At 38.4% G+C, this 22,061-nt stretch overlaps 1 protein-coding gene across 7 annotated transcripts in view; it reads left to right on the top strand.

The window, feature by feature from the left end:
- The first annotated feature begins 86 nt into the window (after window positions 1–86).
- The window catches only part of HTR7 (5-hydroxytryptamine receptor 7), a 29,490-nt gene continuing 7,515 nt past the window's right edge, over window positions 87–22,061 (top strand). For 4 of the 7 annotated variants that reach the window (XR_004980457.2, XM_036385863.2, XM_036385862.2 and 1 more), the window contains exon 1: window positions 87–883. Coding sequence is in view for 4 of the 7 variants with exons in the window: in XM_036385863.2 (XP_036241756.1) it covers window positions 357–883 (527 nt within the window). In the remaining 3 variants the exon portion in view is untranslated. The remainder of the gene's footprint in view (window positions 884–22,061) is intronic. The other 3 variants (XR_004980459.2, XR_004980458.2, XM_036385864.2) reach the window with 1 other exon arrangement.

Raw genomic sequence — 22,061 nt, 5'->3', positions numbered from 1 at the left:
GACTGCGGGGAAGGGGCGCACCCCCACCGGCAGCTCAGAGGGCAGGAGGGAGAGGAAGGCGGAGCGGTTCCCATCCCGTCGCCTGTCGGAAAGCAGCCGCGGGTGGGAGGGAGCGGCCGCAGCCCCCGCCCGCCCCTGTGCCCGCGGGCTGGGGGCGATAGCGCCGTGCCCGCCCGGGATGCGCGGCGGGCGAGCGCAGCTGCCCCGGGGGAAGTTGCGGGCTGGGCCCCCACGGGCCGCCCGGCCGGCTGCGAGGGGGCGGGCGGCGCCGGGCGCCCGAGGAGGAGCCCGAGCATCCCGGCGCCGGGGACAGCCGGAGAGCGGGCGGCGAGGCTTCATGGGCTGCTCACGGCAGCATGGTGCTCGCCCTCAACGGCAGCCACCTCTCCGGTAACCTGCGGCCCCTGGCGCTGGAGGAGCCGCGGGCGCTGGGCGGCGGCAGGATGATCGCCGGCTCCTGGCCCCCGCGCAGCCTGGCCAAGCTCGGCCCGTCGCCCCCCCCGTCGGCGCTGCCCACGGCGAGCCCCCTCCCCGCCAACGACACCCAGTGCGGGGAGCAGATCCTCAGCTACGGCAGCGCGGAGAAAGTTCTCATCGGGGCCGTGCTCTGCCTCATCACCCTGCTGACCATCGCCGGCAACTGCCTGGTGGTGATCTCCGTTTGCTTCGTGAAGAAGCTGCGGCAGCCCTCCAACTATCTCATCGTCTCGCTGGCCCTGGCCGATCTCTCGGTGGCCCTGGCCGTCATGCCCTTCGTCAGCGTCACCGACCTTATCGGCGGGGAGTGGATCTTCGGGCGCCTCTTCTGCAACGTCTTCATCGCCATGGATGTCATGTGCTGCACGGCCTCCATCATGACCCTCTGTGTGATAAGTATCGACAGGTGAGAGAGCCCGGCGCCCCGAGCCCTGTCCCGGCCTCCCGCCGCTCCGGGCACCGGCCGCGCCGCTGCCCGCACCCCGGCGCGGGGGCCCGGCACTGAGCGGTCCCACCTGCGCTCTGCTGCCTCCTCCTCCTCCTCCGGGTCCCTGGACATGAGCCGTGCTCAGAGCAGGGAGCGAGGCGAGGGCCGGCCCGCAGCCCCTCTGTTGGAAGGAGCCCGCCGGAGCAGGGTGAGCTGCCGCCCGTGCGCCAGCCCGAGTGCCTGCTTGTCCCTCTGGGTATCTTCCTTGCTGCTACTCGGGAGCCAGGGTGTCAAAGCAAAGCCGGACCTAAACTGTCACCGTTTACCACGGCTCTGTGCAAGTAAATAGGGCATTTCCAGCTGCTTTAATATTTGGAACATATGTCTTTAAACTGCTTTACACCACAGGTAGATTTGAGCTGATTCTTTCAAAGTGACAGTGCAACCTCACTGGGTTCAGCGGAGTTTTACCAGACCAGAGAAGGTGCAGTAATTATAGCTTGCTAAGGTTTTATCTTTATTCTAGGACAATCCCAGAATAGGTCAATTTCATTTTTGACAAATAATGTTTTGTTTGAAGGAAAATTTACTTTCAAACGTTTGCTTTTTAAAAATTTGCACCTGCTGTCTTAAAAACCAATTATGCTCATTGGCATTTAGCTTCTTCCAAAAGATACAGTGATTGGGGTAACAAGGAGGTGTGTACACACTACAGAAGAATATCTTAGGTGTTCAGTTCTGATGTAAAAACCATACCATAGAGCCCACATTTGCCTGTGTCAGTCCTCTACAGGGGAAGGCTGACAGATTCCTTTTTTCCATGTAGGTTCTGTTCTAAAGTAAGTTGCAGCCTGTAGCTTCCCTTTTCCACAGCCTAAATTCTATGCCAAAAATTTTAACAGCTAGAAGGTAATTTTTCATTAAAAGTTCACACAATTGGCTGAAATTGAAAAACCTCGTAACTAGATTTTAGAAGTAGTTTACCAACTCTGATATCCAACAGCAGCCTTGACTGTTTACTTCAGAAAGTTTTAAGAAAAGCTCTACATTAGGTTTCTGCAATGCAGCAATCTTTCAAAAGCAATTCCTACAGTAAATGGAGGTTGTTTCCTATCAGGAAGCATCACAGTTTGTGTTAATTTCAGAACTTTAATTTCTGTACAAGCATCCTCTGCTCTAGTACTTTTTATTTTGTGACTTCAATATTGGCCAGCAGTTAGCTGAATGCTGCAAAGCATCTTGTGACAATGAAATCCACATACAGATTCTGACAGTATGAAACTATCTGTTTTCATGGTGTTGGTTTGATTTTTTAAATTGCTGTTACATTGACATTTGCTTAACTTTAATTTATCTAAGTTGATTTTTAAACTTAATTCCTGTATTGCAAGAGCATATGAATAGGCTTATCTACCTTCCCAGTGTTATTCTCTGCTTTTCTATTCTATTTGTAAGATAGAGGATTTCATTTTTACACTCTGTCCCCATTAAGTATTCCTATTCTTTGATTGTTTTTATGTCCATCTGAGCTCTCCATCTCTACCAACCTTTTGAAAACAGGTTGACATAATTAAGCTTTCTTAAGGATGTGTGATGATTCACACTGTAGCACTGGGCTCTTGCTCTTTTCTATTTCTTAGTTTAACATTTGAGGTCCCTGCTGTGTGCTGAACAGGGGCTTTGACTGAACTGGTGACGCTGATGACTGCATCTCTTATTGTTCTCAGTTCTCCCTCCACTCCCCTCTCCCTCTAAAATACTAACAAGAGATGTATCTCTGTTTTGAGAAAGAACATAACCTCTTGTAAATGGCTGATTTTCACCAGCTAGTGCTGATTTAAACTAGAATTATTCTCTTGTCTTTGTGTTCTCACTTCTTTCACTGAATGTTTATTGAACACCATCTCTTCATAATTCAGTATACTGTTGTCTACTACCTACTTGAAATTAAAATTCTGTGACTTATGAGGCTTAACCTCTGCCACCCAAATCCATTATATAGTTGAGATAGTGGGTATCATAAATAAAAGGAGACAAGCCAGCAATTCATTAACAAAATGTCTCTACTAGTTGGCAATAAAGAATTAAAAAATCTCCATGATTTGTAATCCTATTTAAAAGTAATTAATCTTACACCGCTGTAATACTGCTAAGCCCACCAAATATTAGTTTTGGATATTAAGAAATCTTTGAATAGTGCATATCTACAAAATATGCAAAGCAGGGAGGCAGCATGAAAATCAAATGTGAATGATGAAATGTTGCCAGTATAGCTTTGATGGTAATGGTGCTGTCACATTGGCAGCTGTTCTTACATGTATGTAGTTAGGAAGTCCTTGAATGATCACTGAGGAAAATTTCTCTCCGAGAGCACATACGTCCAGTTTAAGTTTTGTTTGTGCTACAGGAGCTGCACATCACAATGTATACAGTGCATGAGAGACCGTTTCCACAAGGTCCATTTTTCCAAGGCTTTGGTGAAATCACTTCCATGTTTTGTTATGTAGGAGGAGAAGATTAGCAATGATACCTCCCTTACTAGTCTTACTATCACAGGGCAGCCTATACAAATACAGGACCAGGAAATTTCAATCAGAAATTACAGAAGCAGAGAACGTGAATGAAATTCACTGTCTTTCAAGTTGGCCACTATCCTCAGAGGCATTTAGAGGTACTTAAAACTTGAAAATCCTGAGGGTACATGGGAGACATTTCTTTAGGAAGTAGGGCTAAGACAGGACAAGGAAACATTTTTGAAATGTAATTAAGAATTGTGCTATCACCTGTCTCTTTAGGGCACTATAGGAAACTTTTGTTGTGATCCAGTAACATCACTCGTGAAGTAAAAGATGAGGCTGTTGTAAGCAGTGCAGAGAGAACAAAAAAATTGACTATTTTAAAATTTGTTGAATCTCTAGCTTCTTCCCAAAGCAGATATGAGAATCATGTATATAGCTGAAAGAATATTGCTATTGAATTAATCTTAAAGAACCATATTTGTTGCAAACTGTTAGGCAGGGTTTATAAAGAGAAATAATACCTTTTATTAAACAAACAATTTAGTTAGTAAAGCAGAGGCATTGAGGAGCTACCAAGAAGGATAAAATGAGTAAATTGAAAAGGCTTTTAGATTTGTTTTCCCTTGCAGAAATATGTGCTACTCAGCTTATGCCACTGAGAGCCCTGAAATGCCAGCAGCTGGCAGCCTATTGCTCACAGAGAGATTTTGCTGCACAGCCCTTACTGGTGGATGTGGTTTTTAGCTGAATATATCAGATCCTGAAAGAAGAATATTAGCATAGGATATACAAATGGACTGGTTTCATTCTGTTGGAAAACCTTGTATTTTTTTCCTAGTTAGACACACCAAGCACTTCTTGTACATTTTAAGTTGCTTCTGTTCTAAGTTGTACAAACTCTAAGGGTGCAAAGTAGATGTTAGTGCTGTTATGGGGATATCTAACTATGCACAGGGTGCACAAGGAAACAGCTAGGTTGGAAAGGTTGTTTGATTACCACAAAGATCTAAATTTGCGGAGATTTGGACTATTGTGCTTTTCTTCAGATCATATCTTCCCTTTTGTTCCACAACATAAAAACCTTCACAGATCTTTGTCAGGGGGACATGAGATGAACATATATTTTAGGTATCTCTAGCTTATTTAAGCCCTCACTTTGGAAGAAGGCTATCTGCTTACATGCAGGTCTGTCAGAACTAAAACAGATATGATGGAGAGACAAGAGTATTTCTGCCTTTTCAAATTTTTAAAGGATTAAACAGGGAAGACAACTTGCTACTCAGCCAATGATTACCTTTGCTATTCTCTCCCTCTGTGATATGAGTATTAGCTCTGCAGTAGGAGCTACGGAGGCTTTTGCAGGATAATTGAACAAAATTGAATTCATCTTTAAGAATTTCCTATTAGTGTGTTGGGATACTTTTTTCTTTTGCTCTTAAGGCTCCTCTTTTCTGGGTCTGAATTAAATAGATTATATCACATCACAATTCCTTTACATTCTTTACATTTAAGAGTGAGGAAACATTATGAGTGAATTATGAGGGATGGATACAAACCACATCTTAGTGGGGAATGAAAAATAAAGGGAATTAATTGTGTTTGAACTGGTGTTGTTTTCATGCTGATTCATCTTGCTGTTCTGACCCAAGATAGCTACAGAAATGCTGTTTTGTAGAGTATCCACAAGATAACTGCATAAGTAGCAATTTTTAATTCAATTTAAAAATAGTTCTTTGGCTTAGAAAGTGATAAAGAAACATAACTACTCAGATGCAGTTGAAGAATTATAGCACTTTCCCCACACCCACACAAGTAATGAAACACTTTTTTGGGAACTTTTCCAGTCTGTATCTTGGCCAACAATTCACGAGTATACCAGACTTCCATTAAATTGATGAGAATTTAGAATTTCTATGCAAATAAGTGGGCCTTTTTGTAGATTCTGTGATTTTTATATACAAGGATCAGCTCTCTCTCCCTGCCTGTGTTGCTACACTCCAAGTATGAGTACTTTTGCTTCTCCTTAGAATGTTCAATCCCAAAAGTTCACTGGCTTCTTGAGTCCTCATCCCATGTCTAGGAATTGTGCAGATCTCAAATTTCCTCAGAGGAAGAATTTGGAACAAAATTAAAATAAAGATTTAGGCACTTTCAATAGAATCCAGATGTCTAAATTGTACCTACATCCCAAGCTGATAATATGACCTGAAAACTGTTAGCAATTTGCTAAACCTAATGATAGCGAGTAGTCCTGTGTAGCTTCCTATTTGGTAGGAAGACTTTTTCTGCCTCAGTGCCATGGATGGAAAAGGCAGCAGCCTGTTCTGCCAGCCTGGCTCAGATCATTCACAAAATCCATGTAGAATATATATGCAGAAATAGCTAAGAAAAATTCCTCTCTGTAATATATTTTGGATCTAGAAAAAGCATAGACAGCCACCAGTAGTGCCACTCATGAGATTTTGTTTAATATATTTATATTCACACAGAAATAACTGAGAAATGAGGAAAAACCTAAAAGGAACTATAGGAAAAGTATGTGATGAAATTATTGCAGTTAAAGTCTATATTGCTGAAGAAAGTTTTGAGATCAGTAGGGGAACTAATTGCTAACAACAGCCATCCTCACAAGAGCCATTTTTTTCATTGTTTAGCCTGTTAAACAACAGTACTCTTTTTGAGCCTATAAATAACTTGTCTAGCTTATGAAAAACACAGAATTGATAAACTAAACTAAAGTGAAAAAGAACAGATTTGGTTTTACTCCTTTCCATGTAGTTTTTCTAATGCAGTCTGTTTAAAGAATGTTCCTTAAGCTGATGTAGTTTCTTTTTTGCAGAGAATTTATTGCTGAACACTTATGCAATCTCCATTTCATTCTTTATGTGTAAAAAATATACAATATAAATTTTTGGTCCAAAATTCAGAGATGAAGAAGTTCAGTTGGAAGTTGGATGCATTAAGCAGTGTAAGGCAGTGCAATGTTTATCTGTTGCTGAGAACCCACTCCAAATGAATAAATTATCTGGGGGTGTTTGTTGCATTACCATGATCCCATTTCTTCAGGTACCTTTCTGTGGCATCCTTGGGTATTATTTCCTGTGTCACAGGCACAGGAAAGAGATGCAGTTACTTAGAGAGTAACCAGATTTTAGCCACAGATATTGTTTTATTGTATCTTTGCAGAGAAATCAAGCTTCATGAGCACACTGCCAGATGCACAATAAGCAGGTGGGAATTAACAAATAAAAGATATTTTATAAAGCAGATGGACTATTTTGTGAAAACTTGACACAGGAAAAAAGTTTTAACATCAAAACCAGTGGAAGTTTTGTCCTTTTGCAGAGGAAAAAGGCATAAGATCTGAGGTTTGCTGGGTGTGTCTTCTGTCTGCACAGTAGAAGCTGACAAAGTTTGGAAAGCTGAAAGATGCTCTAGAAGAAAAATCTATAGATTGGTTATTCTCTTGCTGTTCTATACTGGATGCATTTAAGCAGTGTTACTGCAAGGGAGTCCCGAAGTGTGGAAAAGCAAGGTAACCCAGAGGTGGCAGTGCAGAGGGGACTGCAACTGGTGATTTTTCAAGGTGCATGAATGGGGACTTATAGTTCAGTGAGTAGCAGGAGATTTGAGATTAAACCACATTTACCTGAATGTCTTTTCTTGAAACTGGATGTTGCATTCCCCCCCCACATTTGAAACTATCTTCTGTTTGCTCCTACCAGGGTTTAAGACTGGATGAGTTTTCAGAAGTGATTTTGGGGTCTCTAATTCTTGGGGGTTCATCCAGACATTTCAAAGGAGCCTGATAAGTCAGAGGTAAGGGAACATTAATTCACATTTTTGCCAAGCAGGGCACTCTGGAGACATGTAAAAAGTGATTTCTTTCCTATCAAGGTAACAAAAATAGTTTCTGTAAGTAAGGTTGGATTTGCTTCAAGATTCACAGCAAAAATGCAATTCTAGAAACACTCCTCTTTGTTTTTGAAGGGAGCTTTCAAAATATATCCAAATATAATTAAAAAAATGCAAATGCATATCATACTGGCATGATGTGTAGTGTAACCTGATTACACTGGTATCAAAATATATTTTCCTAGTATTTTCTTGAACTGGATAAGTATCATAGAATGAAACATCAAAGCTTTTGTAGTTTTGTACACTGAAACAAGATTACTATATCAGTAGCAGCATGCCACATAAGAGTCTAGAAGAACAGAAATTTATCAGGGAATATTTTCACTTTCCTGAATTAATTTTCTCTGGAAATTATTTCTAAAACTCCCTGAAAATTATATAGCATATCTTATTCCTTTTAGTGAAACACAGTATTATATTTGATATTGTTGTTGAGTTTGAAATATTTAACTGGAAATATTTGTGGCAAATTTTGAAACTTGCTTCATCTGCAGTTGATAAGTACATATGGCACTGTCTGTCACCTTACAAACACCTTTTTTTTTCCCCTCTCAATATATAACACACAGATCTGGTCCTTCCTCTGTGGACCAGAAAGTCTGAGGAAAGCTGGTCGCTGTAGGTCTTGTATGAAAATAAAGAGGTTGAGAAATAGTTGAGTCTGCTGTCAGAAGAAAGACTGGGGAGCAAAATCACAGGTTCTGCCTTCTGCATGCCCAAAGCACAAGTAGCATGAAACAGTGCTCACTGCAGTTCTGTTCTAATGGTCACTGCTGTCTGTAAGGTGAGGACAACTTCTTTCACCTGGAAAGCTTACAACTTTTAGTTTTTCTTGTTGTACTGGATAGCTAAGTATTTCTGAAAGATTGAATAGTGTATATATATATATATTCCTATATATACTAAAAAGAGGCAAAAACCAGCTGAATTTTTTTAAACAATCTCTTACTGCAAATTTTCACTTTCAAACATCCCAGGATTAAATATGTCATAGTGAAAATTTGTTTTTATTCTGTTTGAATAGAGCAAAATTAGAGAGTGAGCGTCACTGATTTTTCTTTTCGTACCTTGCTGTTTATTCAAGGCTTTGTATAGAAATCTAGATTATCTGCTACATCTGTGTGGTTCTGTACATATTAGCATGTATGCAAATCTGGTGGTGACTCACTTCTAACAATAAACATGGCTTTTGGGTAGTGCACAGACAAGAATGAATTCTCTAGTAGTGCAGAAGAGAGATGTGCATGGAAATCAAATCAGAACTGAGCATATTCTGTCTATCGTGGCCTTCGCTATCGAATGGGAGGTAGCACAAGACACCACTGAAGGGGGTTTATTTCATCACTGATAGCTATTTCACTGCTAATTGTCATAATTGTTTAAAAACCAAACCAAAACACAAAGCCAAGAGGGATATTACAAAAATAACTTTTTTAAGTTAAGGAAAACTGGGGTGAAGTCTATTCTTAGAGGTACATTGTGTTGTGAAGAGAAAATTGGCAGCAGAGTTTTTTCCTGAGATATATCAAGGAAAAGGGTGGGATTTTGGTACAGTTAAACACTAAACCCAGTTTTTTTAGTTTGTAGAAGTTTAAAGTGTAGCCACAAGGAAAGTCTGTAATCTGACAAAAATCCTTTTTTGTGTACAGTTCTTATTTTTCTTAAGGAGATTGTGGGCAGTGCAGGCAGACCCATATGAAAGGTAACATTTTTCTCACACTGGAAATTATTTGTCCTGAAGGGTGTGGCAGATTGAGGGCAAGCAGAAGCTTTCCACATATTAATAGTGGTGGAAAAACGGGTCAGGGACCAAGGGAGAATGGGCAGAGCTTCTTGTATCTCAGACATTCACCAAGCTGGGTAAAATCAGAACTGGCAGCAAAGGCCTGCCTGCAAGAACACTACTTTTGAGGCAGACTTCTGTACAAATTTTTACTTTTGATTTTTTGGTTGAAAACTCTCCAGTCTTTTAGGAAGAGATTGTAATTGGAGATCCAGGCAAACACATCATGATGTCTCTTCCCAATAACCTGGCATGGAGCTGTGCCACCTTCACTGCCACTGAATAATACTGATGTCCTTGGTGGCATTTGAATCATAAATTCTTGTCAACCATACAAGTATCTGTAACCAGGAATATGGCCTATTGCTGCTGCAAGTGAAATTGGGCCACCAATAAGGAGCTTTAAGTACCTTATTTATAAACTGTTTGCTTTTCAGGAGATGTGTTGGAGACTGGGGACAATGTATTTCAACATATGGTTTGCAGATCTCTAGAGAGGGGCACAAAAGGTAACTGTAAAAATTCCAAGTCTGTGCCAGGAGCATCTGTTCACTAGAAGACTGTTCCCATGTGAGAAAATACAGGAATTTTTAAATTAAAGAATAGTGCCCTAGAAGATTTACTCTGATAACAGGCATTCATTCAGAAATTGTCAATCAGTGTAAATATGAGAAGGTAAAAATGGAAGGCATAAGTACAGATAACAGAGGTATATGCTATTATCTAAACTTATTGCAGAATTTACCACCTGTCATCTTGAATATAAGCCATGAAAAGATGTTGTGATTGTCATGAAATATTTCAGATATACAGTACAATTTGCCAGAATAATTTTCTGTAAGCAGTTCTCCATGTGGGTTGTTAAATTTTGTTTATTTTCTGTAGAAGTGGACATTTAGCAAGTAGTTGAAATATTAAATCCCTGAACAAAGTATTTCTTGTCTGGTCATAAATTACTTAGAAATATTTATACCCATGACCCAAAAGAGCTGCTGAAAAGATGCAAAGCTTTCCTTTAATAGTCTAATAAGATGTTTTGATGCTAAAAGTGGTACAGCTTTGGCTCAAAAGACTTAACTTTTGAATTGTTACGTACTGCAGTTTCCTTTTTACTCTAAATATCTGCATTTGAAGATCCACTTCTTATCACAAGCACTTTTAGCAACAATAGTGATTGTTGTGTCTCAAGAGTGTATTGTCCCATATGAAAAAGCTATTTTTGCAAAATGAATATGGTCATTAACAGAACACAATCTTTTTTTTTTTTTAAATAACAGAAAATAAAATAGCATTGTGGACCATTTGTCTATGAATTAAACAACACAAGAAGGATTTTAACATTTCCAAAGCCTGTTATTTAACACAAAGCTTCTGCACTGCTACTGTTGAAATAAAGGGAGGACCTTGTCAAATTTCTCAAGCACCTGCAGCTTGTGGTGAGCTACCTGAGGTGTCCAGCTGTGGTGATTCAGCCCACACTGATGCCAACGTTCTGCTCCTAAATTTAAATGAGTGTTTGAGGTTTTCTGCCTGGCAATGAAGCTGTTATCATTGGAAACTGTAGTCACAGAAATAAACCTTAGGTATTTTACTTTTTACCCACACAGAGCTGATGCCACCATATCTCAGAAGAACCTTAGAGTTGCCAACTTGTTGCTGAGGAAAAAACAAAAAAGCAAAGGAAATATATACTCACTGAGAGGTGGGAAGGAGGGCTGCTTTCTGCTGATCCCACTTGTGTGGTGTAGCATCTGTAAAATGAATATAAAAGAGAGTTCTGTGATCCTTGATAATCTTCACATCCTGCTATCTATCATCAGCTGTATTTCTGTTTTAGCGTAAATGTGTAATTCTAAATTCTGAGGAACACAAAAAGGTTACCAAGGCATTGTGACGCAATGTGAGGTATTGTGACCACGTATTGAGCTGGAAAAATGGGTATTTGTGAAAAATCAATAGCTGAATCTGTCCTCAAATTTTGTCATTCTAGATAGAAACCCCAGGGGAAGAGAGCCAGCAACTAATTTCTTGACAAGAAAAAAGCAAGAGATTAATTTTGTAGATTGGATGAACTATATTTTCATGCCTGTGAAGTTGGTGGTAGCAGTTTGTGTTGAAATGTGTTCTATATTTTAAAAATATTTAGTGTTGCAGATTTCACATTATTTTAAAAAGAAAGAAAAATACGAAGGATGTTGCTGATAAGAAGAATACAGTGTAGTGGAGATTTGTCGTAGGCAGGCCTGTGTTCATCTAGACAGAGAGGACACAGTGTCCTGGCAAACCTTTCCCCAGGTCTCCTGTCCAGTGGTCTCTAAGCTTACTTGCAGCTGCCTTTAAAAGGTAGACCTGGTGACACCTTAGATGGGGAGTATGGACTCCTGGAGTTGGATTAAATGTTACTGGTGCAAGCTGGAAAAAGCCACCCGTGTGGAACCACAGCCTGGCAGGTCTGAGCAAGACCCAGGAGATGCAAAGGTCATTAGAGTGGAGGACTTGTCAGCTAGAAAGAGATTTTGTCCACTTGGCCATTGCTTTCTTCATTCCAAAGGCTGCTGGCAAAAGTGAATAAATATTATGACAAATGAACTACTAAATATTGAGGTTGGGAAAGGCTGAACATACAGTTTTACTGACTGCAGTTTGGGTTTTGCTGCAGTTACTTCTCATCACTATATCTTTCTCTCCTTTAACCTTCTCCTTCAGGTAAAGGGCACCTGGGGCTCTGTATTTGTGGATTTTGAATGACTGTAAAGGGAAGAAATATTCATAAAATAATATTAAATTCCTGAAAACTTTCTATTTCCCATTTATATAGGAAAGCTCAACCTGACCAGTTTATTTATGGATACTAAATTCCAAAATATTACTAAATGAGACATTTTGTGAGGAAAATGAGAGCAGGCAGAAGAATTACACATGAAGGGAGAACTCGAGCCTGGGTGTTTAAGCATGCTGTAAGTGAATATGTTATTAAAATGAGTGCTAAGAAATAAATGACATACTCTTGAGAAGTGTGGTAGCTACAGTAAACCTTACATTCATTGGCATGAAAGATGATAAGACATGATAACCTCATTCTGTACCACATACTGAGCAGAAAATATACTGCTAAAATATCAAGACATTGCACAGAATCACTGTTTATATGAGTTACAGGGTAGGAATCACCTTATTAATGATAATAAGTGTCTGCTGGAAAGGACTGTGAGCAGCAGTTTTCTAAAAGGTTCTTGAATTGTAGACTCACAGTTTAATCTAACCTTCTCTGCCTTCCTTCCCTGATAGCTTCCCCTCATGCTGTGCTCTCCCCAGCCCACAGCCTCTGTTCCAAACCTGATATGATTTTTCCTGTGTTAAGACTTATTCATACTAGGAAGAGAGAAATTATTTTATGACTGTAGGGGAAGAAACTCCAGTGTGCATCTTTAAAAACAGCCAGATAAACACTATACAAGATGCCTCATATATCCCAAAGTTTTTGAAAAAATATTCTTAATTAAACCTGCTTTAGACTTGGATTTTCCTGTGTATCTAAAACAGTTAATTGATATAGTTTGTTTTTTGTCTGGCCAAACTTGGGCAAACAAGTAAAGCTTGAGGCCAACATTTATAATTTTCACATACCTGATCCACTGGAACACAGCAAAACTTTTCTGTGATTTAAAAAAAAAATCAGATCTGCCTTCAGGCCAATACAACTATGGACAAAGCCAAAAATGGCCAAGTAGGTTGGGTCTGTACTCAGATTCAGCTATAATGACTGTTCAAGTGCTCCTCAGGGCTACTGCAAAATTACTGTCATGGAGAAGCAAAGAGGAGAATGTGGACTTGGTCTTTCCAGCATTTTTCCTTCTGTCTCTTCAGAGGGAGGAAAAAAAAGAGGGGGAGGAGGGAAGAAGTATTCTAGAGGGGGTTGTTCCTTAAGTGCTTTATCTGGAGATATTATGTTTAAACTGTTTGTATTCAAGGAAGGAAGAGAAGGGACGTAATATCAGCACACTGAAATAGCTATTCCCTGAGGATACTTTGTTTTAATATAGTGGTATTAGCAGTTTAGTGGGCTGTGGTTTTTCATTTCATTCATCACTTATACGATGGAAATTTCTGAAATGTTTAATTTAATTGTACTGAAGACATCAGTCATGATTTTCTAGTTAAAGTTGTGGGAGGCTTTCATTTTGAAACACTATTATAACTTTCAAAATAATTCCTTTTAAGCTGATATTTAGTATCAATCCAAGCGTGACTCATGTAGTGAAGTTGGAGAAAATCACCTTAGCCATTTCTGCTTTATGGTAGTCATTGATTAAAAAACAAAAGACAGTTTTTCATAGCTCTGAAATTGAGCCTCCACACATTCTCTGACAATTCCCCTGGGTGTGAGGGACGAGAAGGTTGAGATGGGGAGAACACAAAAGGAAAATGAGGATTTTCCAGTTCCTATCTGCAAAACATATTCTTTTCCATTTTTGTTTGTTCAGAAACTGCCTCTGTTGAAAAGAGTAGGGATTTCATCTGAGCTGTTGCTTCAAGAAACCAGATCTTTAAAGGGATCTTTAAGTCCCCTGTAACACTATTGAACAAATTTCAAGTCAAGCCTCATCCTTCCCCAGTAGCTTTCAGATTCTCTCTTCTCCTCAAGCTCCCTGACAGCACCACCTCCCTCCAGCCATGCCCCATCATTTACTCAGATTCATTTTCCCTTTTCAGAGTTACCCAGTTCTCCTCTAACATACAGAAGGCCATATGAGATAAAACCTCTTTCCTAGCTTTTTCCAAACTATTTTCCTGCACGTTCAATTGCTAATGAACATTGCATCACAACCAGACAGAAATAAACAGGAATGCAATTCCTCTTTAATTCTTTTTCTAGAAAAGAGTTTTTCCTATCTTAGTCTCCCAGATAGTATCAGAAGGTTAAATATCTTCTCTGCCCTCTCACAAAGAAGCCAGGCATGTTGTAATAACTTAATAAAATGAAATACTGCATCATACACATAAAGATAAAAATGAATGTAAGACCCCATGTAACTAGATACTCAGGTATGAAAGTTGACATGATACAAATGCACTGCATTTGTTTCTATGGGTCTACAATATTTTGGGATAATAAAAAGGGTCTCAATGTGGAATAAGTTGAAATGTGAATTGTGATAGAAATAGTGTTTTCTGATATGAATCCCCTTATTGAAGATAGCAAAAAAACTAATTGCCGTCTTTGAAGAGGTTTCAATTTTCCTTTTTCTCTTTGATAAAATGATTTAACAACTATTCTGAATGATACCACAGGGTATGAACCTGTATTCACAAGCTTCTGCACTGGTGAAGCAGCTCGTGTGTATACTATGATGATTTCATGAAGAAATTTTCAGTAAATTAGATATTTCTTAAAAAGCCTGAGAAGTCTTTCTCTAGGGAATATTCCTAAAATGTTACTAGTATGTATTGTAAATCATACTTTATTCTATGTTTTGATTAATATAACTTATTACTTCAGAAAAAAAAGAAAAAAATAAGAAAAACATTTTTACTCTCTTCTCGCTTCTTTCACAAAAATAAATATATCTGTGTTAAATAAAGGAGCTTGCAGATCTGGGAGGAGAGGTGAGTGTGTGAAAAGACAGAAGTGGGTAGTATGTCCCTGATACAGTTACACATTTTCTTTCAGAAAAGGATGAAATTATTTTTTATTTTCCTCATCCTTCCACATTGTTGTACAGTGTAAAGAAAAATGATTCTTCCATTGTGTGACTTGCCCAGATTTGGAGAGGTTTGAAATGTTACAGATTATCTATCAAGAAGTGGGGTGAAAAGCCCTTTTGAGCTCTGTATATAATTAATCTTGTTGCACTCCGCAAGCAAACCACACTTGTATACAGGAAACAAGTGATGATGATGAAAGCTGGAGTTCAGACATTTTAAAAACATATAAAAATAGTAAGTCTTCCATTACAGAATGCAACTTAATTCTAAATAATTTGTGTCCAAAACCTTTCCAGTTTTGAAATGTATCTGGTTTCTAGGAGGCTGGTGAAGGATTAAACAGGCTGAAATCCACCTCCCTCCTTGTATCTCCTACAATAATGTCACTGGTGATGGTAGAAAAGGAAAAATACATAAGTATAATTTTCTTCAAAGAGAGTTAATAAAACCTTTTAGTCTATAATTTAGAATATTTACAAGGGTAATTGCAAAATATTGTGTGGGAAATACACATTATCTAACATTCAGGCAGTGCTGCAAGGTAAACACCAGCAACTGCATTTTGGGACTTTTCCTTCCAAGCAATGTATAGTTTGCAGTGGAAAATGAAAGGCTAAAGAACTGGTTTGTCATGGAGCTGAGAACAAGATGTGACAGGTGATAAATGCTTTGACAGGCATGCAGGGGGAGAATGAAAGGCAAAGGGTGAGGGCAGGTGAAAGAAATTTGCCAGGGTCTGAAAAGAAAGAGTAATATGGTTTCAGAATTACAAGCAAGGTAATAGAAGTTGAATGGAAAGATGTTACACATATTCTGGCAGTATGGGTGTTGTGTATTTCTTAGAAAGAGAACAGAATGCATCCCCCTACCCATGGGGTGAATGTGTAAGATTAGTAGGCAAAAATGAAGAAGGAAAAATACAGAGCTAACAGAGAAAGAGGAATAAGAGAGCAAGAAGGTGAAATAAAAATGAGTGAAATAAAATTACAAAAAATGAGCTAAAATCAATGAGAAAAATATGAGACTGTAAAGTTATACAATATGAAAGGAAGAAAGCCCAGTAAAGCACAGAGAAACTAAAATGTATGAGAGGAGAAAGCAACCTTCTACTATGCAAATTACATTCCTTTAGAATTAAGTTATTTAATTTTGATTGACTTAATCCTCCCCCACTGCCAGGAAAGCCTACACTTCTTGAATTCATCACAAATAACCCCCTACAATGATTTTGAGAAAAAGAAAAATCAAGTAAGAACATTTACTATGTAGAATAAATTAAATATGTGCCCACTATAGCAGTCGAAATGAAGGTCATCCTATTATAAAAAGAACTTAAGAAAATACATTTCATTAAGAAGAAATTAAGAAGAAAAAGGGGAATAATTTGAAGTGTCAACCTTAATGAGAAAAAGAAGGAGAATGTAAGAAGGGAGAAGAAAAAGGGGAATTAAGAAGAAAAAGAGGAATAATGTAAAGTGTTAACCTTACTGAAAGCAAAACAAGTGTTTCATTCTCATGTTTTCAAATAGCAAAATTAACACATCATCCTTTCAATTATAACAATGTTGAAATTTTATGAAATGTGAAGCATAAGCATCTAGAAGAATAGGTATCAAACCATAAATTTAAGATCCTTTGTATTTGTTTATTCACCATCAGCTGAGAAGGATGAAGCAGAGCTTTCTAGGATTTCTAGCAATCGAGATGTGGAAACTGACCACAGTGCCAAGACTTTATAAACTCTGCTAATTCACAGCATAGGAAAGATGCAACATTTAACTAGATATAACATAGAATTAATCAAAGTATTTTTCTCTCCCCTGAGTAGTGTTTTGATTTTGTTGTTTGTTCTGCTGTCTCACTCTACCATTGCATGATGTTTTGTTTAGGCTTTAAAGTGACCCAATTCATATTCTGAAAGGTTTCATATATGCATTGAAATTAGTAATTTTGAGCATTTCTGCTAAGGAGAAAAGTCTTTTACTGCCTCTAAAATATCCTCCTCTTCCCAGGAGAGTGATCCTGATGTGATTATGAGGCCAGTCTGTATTGCAGAAAGGTAAAGTACTTTTGTACAATAATTAACAAGGTAATTGTCACATTATGGACCATAGCTGTGCACTGCAATGCTCATGTCCCCCATTCAGGCCTTGCTATGCTTCTGTTCTTTTATTTCTGTCTCAATTACTGAAGTATGTGGTGGGAATAGTATTTCCCTGATCAGTTTGTATGTTGGTATATCTTGTTTTATTTAAAAGGAAGTCCGAGGGACAAGGCAACTCTTGCATTGTGTAAACACATAATTGAAAAGAAAACAGTATTTGCTGGGTGTTTTGACACAGCCATAACAGAAAGAATAGATTTGGTATTTGTTTCAACTTGTTACATTTACATTTGAAGGAAAGGAAAAAAATTATCTAGATATATTACTATACTAGAGAGAATATTTTTCCATGCTGGATAGATTTTAGGAATGGCCTTTTGCTCCTGTTCCTGTGAAGAGTCTTTTAATGTTGAGCTGAACCAAATAGAAAAAAATTATGAAAGATGATGAGAGAATCATAGCCAATAGAGAAAAGCCAGTAGATCAGCACAATTCTTCAGAATAAGTTATTATTGCAGGTGAAATACAGGATGGGATTCTGTAGATGTGGATTTGCCAAGAAATCCTGCATGGACATACATATTGAGGACAGAAAGCTTCTATGCTAGAGAAACAGAGCAGCAAAGGAGGAAATATTGTTGTGTCTTTGAAATAAAGCAGTTTTATGCCTCTTAAAATACAACAATAGAAGAACTGACAGAATCTCATATTAAGCACAACTCCTAATCAAATGGTAAGTGATAACAAAATATCTTGTGGTTCCTGGCAGAAATAGCTGTAATACACATACGTATCATTTCCAGTATAATGTTTCTAGTCCTATTCCATTGTAATCCAATCTGCTTCATAAAAGCATGGTCAGACAATGAAAGATCTAATCTGATTCTGGAATCTGTTAGATCAAGACAGTGATATCTGAGACATAAATGTGGACTACTAACTAGAATGGAAGCTTATCTGCCTATAAAGTACATGGAGACCAGAAACAGAGGAATTACATGTATGTACAACATTGCATAAGTGATGCTGATGTCACAATGCATTCAATTTATTACTGAATTGGCAAAAAGCTTCAAAATTATTTTAATTCCTTTAACTGTACGGTTTTCTATTGCTCTGTGACTTTGCCTACAGTGACACTCTTTTTATCTTTCTGCCATATAATGGAGCTAGGAGAGAAAGATTTAGGACACATGGTCACAAATTGCATCATCCTGTTACTATTTTCTTTCTATTGTTTAAGTCAATGTAGCTGTTAAGCCTCAGGTTGTTTCCTGGATATTTCAAAAGGTGTGAGGACTAGACCCATCTGTCTATGTGATCATAGGAATTTTTTAGCCCTGTAGGATAAAAACTATTCTCTGTGGTCATTGTAGTGGATTGATAGTAGAAAAGCCCACAAACTGAATTGTCTCAGGAGCAGACCTATATAGTTATAATGGTTTTACATTAAATTGTTTATGACAATTTATTGTCATTAAATGATAACCATTTAGAGATACTGGGGAAGAATTCTATGTCACAGGGAATCAGATTTTTGTAAAGCAAAGAGAAAGGATTTGTTTATTCACCTTTTCCATTGTTGTACATCGTGTGTGGCAAATGGGAATTGTGTACAATGGCTGGTGAAAGGGGGGAATTCTTTACCCCCTCCCAGGTTTGACCAGAGCTCCAGAAAAAGGATGGGGTAATTTTTCCTCCCCAGAGCTGTATATCCCTCACACCTGAATGGGACTGCAGCAGAACCCCCAGTGGGGAAGAAGAGACACTGAAGAAATCATAAGAAACCAGCCTAGAGCAGGGATGTGCTCATGTGTTTATACACATACATTTAACAAAAAGGTTTACTCTGCCCTTCACCTTTTGCCATCTTTTTGGTCTCTGCTGTTTCCTTCGAGCTCTCCAAGCAAGGGTCTGCTTCCCACATATGTGATGCAGTAGAGAAGCATTCACATCACCCTTTTTTGCTGTATCAATTGGACAGCAGTGCCATATTCTTCCTTCTCGTGTTTTCCACTCACCCAGCATCCTTGGAGTGGCAGCAGAACGTGAATGCTGTGTCTGCTATGCCTCTTGTAGGGCTGGAACAGCATCCTGCACCTCAGAGTTCTGCATGCAGCATCAGGCAAGGCTGAATGGAAAATGCCATGACCAATTTAGAAGAAATAAAGGCCATTCATCTGCCTTTGGGGAGTAACCCAGATAGAGAGCTCACTGTGCTGGGTGTAACATGGAGAGATGCCCTGTCTGGCAGAACCATTGAGTCAAGAAATTCAGAGCAGGAAAAATACAGAATAGCATTGCCCTTCTTTTAAAAGTGAGAACCCAGGCACAGTTTCTTCTCCACCAAGATCAAAATGAACATCTGTGGCATGTGAAAGAAGCAAATCTCAGAATAACAAGTTTGAGACACTTCTTTCATGTGGGGGATAGCTGAGACACATTAAATGGGCTTTTTAGGGACTCTGACTTAATTCTTTCCCAATAATAAAACCTCAAGGTGTTACTTACACTTGAATATGTTAAGTTCAGCTGATTTACCTTAATATTTTTATTAAAGTACTAGTTTAAGATTAAGCACTAAAAAGCATATTTTCCTACTGAATTTGACACAATATTTTTGAAGTTCATGAATCTATTAAGCCCCGAACACTCTCTAGTGTATTAGACAACAGTAGTGATTTACATTATTTTGACGTTGCAAATGAGTTTTCAAGGGTAATGGATTTCATATAGAAAGATTAAAAGATAACATTCCTTCATTTGTGCCTGCTGACTTCTTTCCCCCTATCATACTACATTTAGCAAAATGAATAAGGCAGAAGCAATGCTGGTGTATTTTTATGCTAATTAACGTATTTTAATTTCAAATAGCATTTCTGAAGAAAAGATACACTCCAAAAAAAGTGATGCCAGGGCAAAACTAATGAATTTTCATTCTTTTCAGTATACTTATGCTTTCATGAATTCTTTTTGTTATATTCTGGTGCATGAGAATGCATCAGTAGGCACTCAGAATATGCAGCCCACAGATCTGATTTGTACAGAAATCCAGCTTAACGTTTTTAGCTATGTAATAAACTTCACCCTAAAAGTGTTATTTTTAGCGACCAGTTGGGTAATAGCTATAGGAGCACATACTTCAGTAAGGCAGATAAGGATTTTTTTGAAAACAACACATTGTAAATGACAAGAAGGATGTGTTTAGCTGTTTTGTACCTAAACTGGGCTATTCTTAGACAAATTTTAAGGGTAGGCCACTCTTGTCCCCAAAAGTCTGCAGCTGAGAGCTCACCCTTGCTGCAGTTGCACTAATTAAAGCAGTGTGAGGTATACTTTAATTAGTTAAACTGAAGTTTCCTGCACTAATTCCTCTCTTCCGCATCTTGGAGCACCTTGGGAAACCCTTGGCTCCTGGGAGTGAGAATGGTTTTGGCCATGGTGCTATAAGTCAGAAATCTCCATGGTCTCTGCATGATGCCCATGGCTGCTGGGCCAGGGGCTATGTTCTAATGCTGATGGTGAGGGGCACAAGAAGCAGCCCTTTTTAGCAGCACAGTCCATGGATTGCACTGCTCTGATCCCAGACAATTCCAACTAGAATTCTTTGTTCATGGCCCCTCCAGGCACAGATTCACTGGCAAAATACTGATCTGCTGTAATTTACTTGTGCATCCCGTCAAGAATAGAGCACAATAAGCCAGTCTGTCCTTCTTGGAACACTTGTCACAAAAGCAATATAAAGCCAATGACATGGTTGAACAGGATTGTTGATACTTATCAGAACAGATCAATAAATGATGTTTCTTTTACTTCCATAACTCTAGCTTACCCAAGTGCTTGTATAAAGCAAGAGCACTGGGGCTACTGCACTGCAGTAAAATCAACAATGCATTCCACAGAGCCAGGCAAATCTCATGTTTGTTCTGCTAAGTGAATAGACTGAGAAAACATGCTCCTCAAAAATATTTTAAATCACATTGCTATACTTCTTGTTTGTAACACTCCAGAACTTTCACTATATGAATAAACACTGGTAGCTCTTGAAACCAAAACATTATTCAGGAACTTGATTTGAAAGAATTTCTTTTACAAGTAACAAAACAAATCACACTGATTTTCTCTAAATCCTTCTGGAGGAAGTGAAAAAGAACAATTTGGGGAGCTAACAGTAACTGATAGGTAAGTTCCAGTTTAGCAGAAGCCAAAATTGAAACTAAAAATCTTAGATCTAAATAAAGGCATGTGATTCTATCTAAGAGAAAATTCCCATTGTCAGAAAGGAAATACAGAAACTTTCTATAATTGAAAGTAAATTCAAACAGGATATTCTTACCCAGCTATGCAGAGCCATAGTACTACTTTTGTAATTAGAAAAAGATACTTAGTTTAAAATACCCCAAATTAGGAAATATAAAAGTTTTCAACAGACCTAATTTTTTTTTTCTATGAAAAACTGACCCATTATAAGCATTTTTCTTGTCTGTAAAACTGTGTTTTCTTCTCCGGTCTTTTTGAACTGGACAGATTTTTACTTTGTTCAGTCAAACCTTGGACAGTGAATAAATGTATTTTCTTTTTGATTAAGAGATGATAAAAAGAATTATTTTAGTACTGAAATAATCTATTGGTTTAAGTTTGTAGTTTGTTACTCCTGCCTGAAACATGAAGAAAGACAGTTCATCATCTCAGCTTAGTGGCAGAGCTCTTCCTAATTGTTGAATAGATAAGAAGAATGAAGATGAGTGCTTGCTTGTTATAATCATCCACTCAATACAAAAAGTGATAGACTTTGGGGAGTGAACATTCTTCTATACTCCAAGATTTCTTAAGGTAGCAAAATAAAATTTAGGTTTCAGAATTTCCTTAAAAGCCTAAATATGCTTTATGTGCATGAAGATTGAACAAATTCATAGAAATCACAGCCTGTTATGGCCAATGGGAGATTTCCTTCTGGAATAAAAGACCTTTTATATAGAATACTAACATTATAAATTTTAACATGAAAGACACATGAATTACAAGTTGGAAGTACTTGCAAAGAGAGGATTGAAAATTATGAAACGGAAAACTTAGCCAAAGATTTTGGTCTAGGGCAGAGTAAGTGAATAACTTTTAACAGTTAAC

Source organism: Molothrus ater, chromosome 8, assembly GCF_012460135.2.
Source record: "Molothrus ater isolate BHLD 08-10-18 breed brown headed cowbird chromosome 8, BPBGC_Mater_1.1, whole genome shotgun sequence".
Lineage (NCBI taxonomy): Eukaryota > Metazoa > Chordata > Aves > Passeriformes > Icteridae > Molothrus > Molothrus ater.
Note: the sequence above shows the minus strand (reverse complement) of the source record. Positions and strands in the feature narration are given on the sequence as shown.